The following is an 8,295-nucleotide window of genomic DNA, read 5'->3' on the forward strand; positions in this document are numbered from 1 at the left end:
TACCACTGTATTGCACATCGTCGCGGGAAAGACCAGCCGCATTTCATTGTATACCTGTATGCCGTGACAATTAAAACTCTTGACTTGACTTGACTTGATAGATATTATATCTATGGTTTTACCCTACTCCTTTCTGGGGTCAAAGGGGACTAGGCTGCATTCTAGCATTTGGCCAGCAGGGGGGAGCAGCGCGCTGTGCTCGTCACCGAGAGGGGCGTGGTTAGGGCTTGTCACCGAGAGGGGCGTGGTTAGGGCTTGTCACCGAGAGGGGCGTGGCTAGGCAGCTTCAACATGGCGGCGCACTGGTGAAAGTCACGCCACTGTGTGATCTTCTGCTCCTGTGTGAATTATTATTAACTTCCCTGAATGAGTCGTTGTTGTTGTAGTTGTACACACTAGTATTGCGAATTACTAGTAGTAACTTGAGGGATACATTAATTCAATTGACATAGAATCCGGCGGTAAGGATATTGGAAACATTTGCCAGTTACTAGTTAGTTAGCAAGCGTGTTAGCTGCTGTTGAAGCTTAACGTTAGCAGCAAGTTAGCATATCAGCTAATCGACCAGTGACAAGATCCTCGATGGATGCCGACCAGCAAATTCGGAATGTAAGTTAAGTCATTACATTTTCCAATGTTGTTCAGTGATGCAACCAAACCAGCTGGCAAATTGTCCAACAAGCAGCAGTGCCATTGGTATTATTGATGCACTCACTGACTCTCCTGCACAAACAGTACTGTGTTTGTAGATCTGGTATGTCATAAATGTCTAGATGTAGCAGTACTGTCTATCTGTATGTTATGATGAATTGAAAATGGGGGACCCTGATGTAAACAAGACGAAAGTCTTTCTCTGGTCTGCATCCCCTTAACAATTGTGTGTATTGAGCTGTACTGTATTGTACCCATTCTGCAATCTGTTCATACAATTTTCAATCAATCAATCAATTGGTATTATTGATGCACTCACTGACTGTCCTGTCTCGTTTCTTGAAGCTGCGGGATTTCCTGATGGTTTACAACCGCATGACAGAAATCTGCTTCCAGCGATGCTCGAGCAACTTCAACTACAGAAGCCTCACCATGGACGAGGTGACGATTCATGTCATTGACACCCTATCACTATATCAAGTGTGTTTGCAATAAACGGAGACACACGAAGGTCGCTGAATGCTACAGACAGTTATATATCTGTCTGAATATCCATGCATATAATCCTCCTATATACCTACTTATACACCTGCATATAACCCATATAACTCTGTATGTTAGCATGTACAATAATGCTGTATATTCTGTGTATATATATATATTTATTTATTCTTACTGTATATCCACATCTGTCGGTACATACCGGCATATACATATTTTACATATCCGTACAAGATACTTTAATGCCACATAACGATGGTTGGTGGTAATTGTTTGCGGTTGCGGTACAGTTTGTTAAGCACTGGGACATCAACATGAAACATCAGACATCAAACGCCCCCCTCCCAATCCCCACAATAAATACATAGATACATTAATACATAGAGGACAGTCACATGTAACAGTGTCAGTCAGTGACGGATGCTTGCCCGTCTGTGCAAAGGGGGGCGGGCCGGGGTGTTCAGTGTTCGGACTGCTGTGGGGAAAAAACTGTTTGTGAAGCGTGTGTGTCTGGTTAAAATGGACCTGTAGCGACCTGAGGGCATGCGCTGGAATAGGTGGTGTGCTGGGTGGGAGGGATTGTTGACTATTTTACCAGAGCGGGTGACTGTGCGTGTAGACACTATATCTGTACATATTCCTTACCTACTCTTACTAGTTATGCTGCTGGTCAGTATGACTACAACCATACTGTCTTTATACCTGTATCACTGTACATATTAATATTACAACTATGTACATATATCTGATTAGCACGACTACACCCAGTAGTACTAATTTATCTATTTTACTAACCAGTAACCACCTGTACATTGTATATTACTATTGCACTTTACTGTTACATTTCCACTCTGGTTGGATGTGCAAATGTACTTATTTTCATTGTACAGTACTTGTACCGTATGATGACAATACATTTGAATCGAATCTGAATGTTCAAATGGTTAAATGTCAAACGTCGGGGGTGTAACGATGCAACCTCACAACGATTAATTTCGATTATGATTATTCAGGCAACGATTCAATGCATCATGAAATCTCTTCATTTGACCACGATTCGATTCGATTCGATACATTTTAGATACATTTTCTATCAGTTAATTCCCCAAAAAATGTTGATTACACAAATGTGGCTGGGGGAACTGATTCACTCAGCATGAATAGACTATAGGTCAATTAAATTTAGATTAATTTCGATTATAATCGATTCTAACATATTCAAATCGATGCAATTGAATCGTCACATTAGAATCGATGCATTTTGATTAATCGATGCGTCGTTACACCCCTCCTTTACTTTGTGATTGTTGACGACGTCCCTCTTCTCAGCCACACGAGATCCATCTACATGAATGCTAATGAACTTAGGAAGAATCGTCTGTCTGACTAAAAATGTTGTCACGGCTAACTCGCCGTTGCAGTTCGGGTTAGTTGCCGTCTCCAAAATGAGAGTGACTACTAATAGCAGTCGTGTCTTTCCTTCCAGGAGCACTGTGTGGATAACTGTGCCGGTAAGCTAATCCGGTCCAACCACCGCTTGATGGGGAGCTATGTGCAACTGATGCCCCGTATGATGCAGCGCCGAATGGACGAGATGGAGAGCAAGGCGGCCGAGGCGGCGGCAGCGGCGGCTGGGGCGGTAGAGGGGTCCGTTACCCCTGCCGTCCCGGAGGGTTTACCAGCAGCCGAAGCCCCCGTCACCCCGTCGCCATCCTCAGACGTACCGGAATTCGTATCCCCAGCTGTCACCGACGTGGCACCAGTTCAGACTTACAATATATCTGGACAGACGGCCGACATGGATTTAGTGTCAACAACGTCTCCCGTGATGATGACGGCAGAGGGGCCTAGTTCGCTCTTTGAGCCGACGGCGCGGTTCGATTTAGAGGTGGGTCCTGCTTTATCCCTGTCGGTCGCAGAGGAGAGAGTGACGCCTGCCACGGCCCTCGCACCCGCGTCGGGGACAACAGCGAAACCCTCGGCGCTGACTACTGCCATGAACGGACTAGCTTTCGCGGTGGCCCCGCCTTTAGAGTTGCCCCCCCCGGTCATACCTGAGCCGCCACGGCCGCTAGCCGGTGTCCATATTGAGTCTGAAAACTCTGTGCCCCAGAGTCTGGCAACTCTGCCCAAGTTGACACCGGCGAGATCGGTTACTTTATCAGAGGAGCCAACTGTGTCAACGATAGCAGTCCCTACACTGTCCCAAGCCGCAGAGAGGCTAGTGGAAGCCAAGGGAGCTCCCAAGGTTTAGCCAGAGTGTTCCCAGTAGTGGCACGAAGGAGCTCTCATAGGCGGTAATCAAGCACTAGCATGTGAAAGTGAGTGGTATATTGTGGCTATTCTATTGGCACCATCTTGCCTCATCTGCTATTGTTTTTCTTGTCCCGTCTTCTTGCCCAGTCTGTTTATTTTTCATGTTTGTGCTTTTATTTCCGAGAGCCCTGCGATCCTCTTGCCAGGCCATCAGTGTAAATAATAATTTGTTCTTAATTGACCTGTCTGGTTCAATAAACATAGAGTAAACAGTGTGCCCATAGATCAGCACACCGGTGCCAATAAACCACCATATAGAATTGGCCATGAGTATGTGATTGCTTCGATACGTTTTCTACATAATCCTTTCAAGATCAAAGCTTTTTATTTTGGGTCTCCCATCTCCCATCTACAACAGTTATTTCCTGTTACTACGTGCCGTAAGGTTCCACTGCGGTTATAAGCACTTACCGAATATCTCTTCTCCAATTACCATGCGTGTTTTGGACATTGCTAGCAGTGCCAAGTATAGCGACGTCATCTACTGTGACCTCACTGGCAACTCATGTTGCCTTTTTTATTTTCCCATTTTGAGTAAATAAGATGATCTGCAGTGCTCAGATGAGGGCGTTGTGTGAACGAGGAGCCAATTAAGAGTGCATTTGTCAGTCATAGATTCCACAGCGTCTTCAACCTTTGCTTGCTTCACGTTTGTCTCTGCTGAGAGTTCGCTTAGGTTGTATTGAGAAAATGACCTTCAACAGTGAGTATAAGAGGACGGATATCTTTTTGTATTTTTATTTGGCAGTGTACAAATACCCATGTATTGGTTGATCAGGAAAACAAACATTAAAAGACTAATTTAAGCAGGCATTTGTCTCGCTTTGGTTTTTATTTCCCCTCTCCTATGCTTTATGATTTTCTTTCTCTGTGTTGTTTGTTCCAAGTCTTACAAGATACAAGATACAAGAGTTTTATTTGTCACGGCATACAGGTATACAGTGAAATGCGGGGGGTCTCGCCCGCAACGATGTGTATAGTACAAGTAATAATAATAAGAGTCCAACCAATAGAGCCACATAAATGCAATAAACAAGTAAACAAAGTAGGCATATCGGTATCTGTACATGAGCTATTTACAGAGCATGGTAGGACATGCTAGGTCCTGTGGCAGTGCAGTACACTGTTAGCTACGGATGAGGCGTTGGGTCTTTATGTACACTGCTATACAATGCTATATTATACAATTCTCAGGCTATACTGTTCTTAAAGTGACCTTTCCTTCTGTAAAGTGTTCATAGTGTGAGTGTGTGCAGCATGAGTGTGTGTGTGCTCATGTTAAAGTGGCTGCTAGTGTGTGAGCGTGTACAGTGTGTGTGTTGTGTGTGTGCTCATGTGTGCTTGTGCGTGGAGAGTTCAGTGTTCAAGGCTCTGATGGCCTGGGGGAAGAAGCTGAGCCTAAGTCTCTCTGTCCTCGTTACTGGTGCTCGCAGGCGTTTGCCTGACCGCAGCAGCATGAACAGGCTTTTGTAGGGGTGGTGAGGGTCTTTCATTATCCTGCAGGCTCTGGATTTGCACCTCTTGTTGTATAGGACGGTTAGGACCTGCAGGGTTGGTAGTGCAATACCCGTGGTACGCTCAGCTGAGCGCACCACTCTCTGTAGAGTGGAGTATCTTCCCAGATACTCTGAACTTTCTTAACTGTCTCAGGTGGTAGAGGCGCTGCTTCGCCTTCTTTACGACTGAGTCTATGTGTGTTGTCCATGTCAGGTCCTCTGAGATGTGGACCCCCAGGTACTTGAAGCTGCTCACCCTGCTTAATCCTTAATCCTGCTGTCGGTATTTTACCTTTTTCTTTGGTCCAAGATACCAAAAGGTGCCAGTTTGCTCAAACCATTTATGCCTCTGCAGGGCTGTACGCTAAGCTTTTTCACTAGGGGCACACTTGCCCCTAAATGAGAAATTTAGGGGCAAAGAATATTTTTTAGGGGCACATTTTTAAATAACTATTTTACCATTATAGTAGGGCTGGGCGATATGGCCTCTAAATGATATCGCGATATTTTGACATGCATCAAAAATGCTTGATTTAACCCTTTGATGCATACAGTCACGCCAATATGATGATTATAATAAGTCCCTGAAATGGACAGGTATTTAATTAGTCAGTAGCAATATTGTATAAATGTAAGGATATATTAAACTACAAAGCCTTGAACATAATTTACTGCTCACTTATACTTCCTTACATATCTTACTGTGTGGAAGTATGGGGGTCGACATTTTAAAAGACAGTAAATCCAATAGTCTTGCTCTCCACTTGCACAACCTGAAAGTAGGCACTTCCGGTTGCGAATGGTACTTCCTGTCCCATCCAAATGCATTGGTTTTAGCTACTTTTCTCCCCTTATTTAAACAACTTTTTCGTCACAGAGAGGCAATGAAACGTTTGTATTATTATAGTATAGAATGTATTTAATAAGCAAACGTTTGTCAGCAGGGTTTTTGGGCTGTATTTCATGTAAAAACATTCACTATTTACTTGCTCACGCTAATTAAGGCTAATGCTGGCTAACAGAAGCTAGCGCAAGAAACAACGCCGCAAAGTATTGTTTATAGTGCATTTCTTGCCACCTTATAGCATTTGTACATTTGTATGACAGTCTATAATGCTCCTGTGAGGTTTTTCCGGACGTTTTGGTAATGATTTTCACTATAAAATCATATTTCTAAATGACAGGAAGTTGATAAACTGGCCGGAATAGCTTTGAGCTAACGATCTTTGCCGATGCATTCCATTCTAAACGTAACGTTAGTTGTTCAAAACATTACCCGTCTATATAATTTGTTCCTCAACGTTATATAGACAGGTCATGTTTTGTAAACTAACGTTATGTTTAGAATGGAATGAATACATGGGTCGGGAAAGATATTTAGCTCAAAGCTAATCCGGCCTGTTTAACCACTAGCTTCTGTTAGCTAATGAAGGCTAATGCTGGCTGAGCAAGGAAACAGTAACAGTAAACGTTTTTACATGAAATATAGCCCAAAAACCCTGCGGACAAACGTTTGCTTATTAAATACATTATATACTATAATAATACAAACGTTTCATTGCCTCTCTGTGACGACAAAGTTGTTTAAATAAGGGGAGAAAAGTAGCTAAAACCAATGTATTTGGATGGGACAGGAAGTACCATTCGCAACCGGAAGTCAGCCGGAAGTGCCTACTTTCAGGTTGTGCAAGTGGAGAATAACCATTTCAAGGCTGGTTACTATGAAATTTTATGATTTGGTTTATTATAAAACTATGCAAATAATGTGCAGAGCTAAAGCAAAGTTACTCCCAGATGGGGTGCAAAGGTTTTTTTCAATACATGAAAGAAATTATACTACTACTACTACTACTACTACTACTACTACTACTACTACAACAACAACAACAGTGTCTTCGAGAATACTTGACTATTCTGGCACCACGTTTGTCCAGCAGGTGGCGGTGTCGGCTCATTAATGTTTTGAGGAGCCACACATTCCAGTGGCGTTTTTAATCCAGCAGGTGGCGGTATCGGCTCATTCATGTTTTGAGCCACACATTCCAGTGACGTCTTTAACACAACAACTCCCCCAAGATCTCTAGTGTCTCGACATCATCATCATCATCATCATCGAGGAGGAGGAGGAGGAGGAGGAGGAGGAGGAGGAGGAGGAGGAGGAGGAGGAGGAGGAGGAGGAGGAGGAGGAGGAGGAGGAGGAGGAGGAGGAGTGGGGGGGCCGCCGGGGCGTGGACACACCGCTGCAGAATAACAGGAGAAGACGGGCTCAACTTATTATCGGAGAAGAGAAAAGCCTACCGTTGTTACCATTTACAGCTGCTGGTAAGTACATTCCTGAAGCATTAACTAATTTTGTATTATTAACAAGGCAATCTATGATGGGGTGATGCTGCCGAGGACGTTAGATTTCAAAGTAGATATTATACCAAATACAAGAGAATGATAATCTGATCTGATCTGTAGAGGCCACTTTATTCAGTCTTAATAACGTTGTGTCTTACTAGCCTGCTGCACTATGTAACTACCACAATGATTGACGCAAAACAGAATAAACGTTACTAGGTTGAGTTCTTAAACACGTCAACATTATGGGATATTATGCGCTTTTTTTAGCCGTTTTCTCCAGAGTCAGACAAGAAGATAGATACCGATTTCCTGTATTGTACTGTATTATTGTACCCATTCTGCAATCTGTTAATAACGTTTTCAATCAATCAATCAATCCTCTCTGTGTAGTTCAGTGGAAAGCTATCCGGCTGCTGCACGTTAGCCTAGCTTAGCCCAATGAATGTAAGCGGATAGGGACCACTAGCCTATATTAGCTGTTGGCCAAAAACACCTCTTCCGGAATTTGAATCTACAAGGCTAGTGGTCCGTATCCACTTCCATTCATTTGTGCTAAGCTAGGCTATAGCTTGCAGTAGTCTGAGAGAGGAAACCGCTATCCATCTTCTCGTCCGACTCAGGAGAAGACGACAAAGCCACAACATTCCCCCATAATGTCGTTTCTTTAACAACTTTGGGAAGTAGTAGTAGTAGTAGTAGAAGAAGAAGAAGTGCACCGAATAGACACACAACCTAGTTCTGTTCAACAGAGACCCCCCCCACCACCATGACACCCTCCTCCACGTTCTCCTCCAGGTCTGCTCTGCTTGCTGCGGGGGAGTGACCCTTCATCAGAGCTCCTCGTTCGCCCTGCCATCACCAGCAGCCCCTGGTCTCGGGGCGGGGGGGGGGGGGGGGGAGTGGAACCCCCGCCATCATGGACGACATATTTACACAGTGTCGAGAGGGCAACTCCGTGGCTGTACGTCTGTGGTTGGACAACACT

At 44.1% G+C, this 8,295-nt stretch overlaps 2 protein-coding genes across 2 annotated transcripts in view; both read left to right on the forward strand.

Moving 5' to 3' along the window:
* Positions 1-305: 305 nt before the first annotated feature.
* LOC311233897 (uncharacterized protein) lies at positions 306-4,250 on the forward strand. Its single transcript, XM_084320973.1, has 3 exons — positions 306-609; positions 997-1,092; positions 2,639-4,250. The coding sequence occupies exons 1-3, from the start codon at positions 583-585 to the stop codon at positions 3,404-3,406; spliced, it is 891 nt and encodes a 296-aa protein (XP_084177099.1). The 5' UTR covers positions 306-582; the 3' UTR covers positions 3,407-4,250.
* Positions 4,251-7,176: 2,926 nt separating this feature from the next.
* The window catches only part of LOC311233625 (scaffold protein ILK-like), a gene marked incomplete at its 3' end in the record, with an annotated part of 44,051 nt that continues 42,932 nt past the window's right edge, over positions 7,177-8,295 (forward strand). The window contains exons 1-2 of the mRNA XM_084320591.1: positions 7,177-7,286; positions 8,106-8,295. The exon at positions 8,106-8,295 is cut by the window's right edge and continues 20 nt beyond it. Coding sequence (XP_084176717.1) covers positions 8,227-8,295 — 69 coding nt within the window. The 5' untranslated portion in view covers positions 7,177-7,286; positions 8,106-8,226. The remainder of the gene's footprint in view (positions 7,287-8,105) is intronic.

The sequence above is a fragment of the Notolepis coatsorum genome, assembly GCF_963971535.1.
Source record: "Notolepis coatsorum genome assembly, chromosome: 8".
Classification (NCBI taxonomy): domain Eukaryota; kingdom Metazoa; phylum Chordata; class Actinopteri; order Aulopiformes; family Paralepididae; genus Notolepis; species Notolepis coatsorum.

Coding starts and splice junctions, on each gene's coding strand:
- LOC311233897 (XM_084320973.1), top strand. CDS start 583: ATGGATGCCGACCAGCAAATTCGGAAT. Junction 610..996: donor CCGACCAGCAAATTCGGAAT/GTAAGTTAAGTC, acceptor CGTTTCTTGAAG/CTGCGGGATTTCCTGATGGT. Junction 1,093..2,638: donor GAAGCCTCACCATGGACGAG/GTGACGATTCAT, acceptor CTTTCCTTCCAG/GAGCACTGTGTGGATAACTG.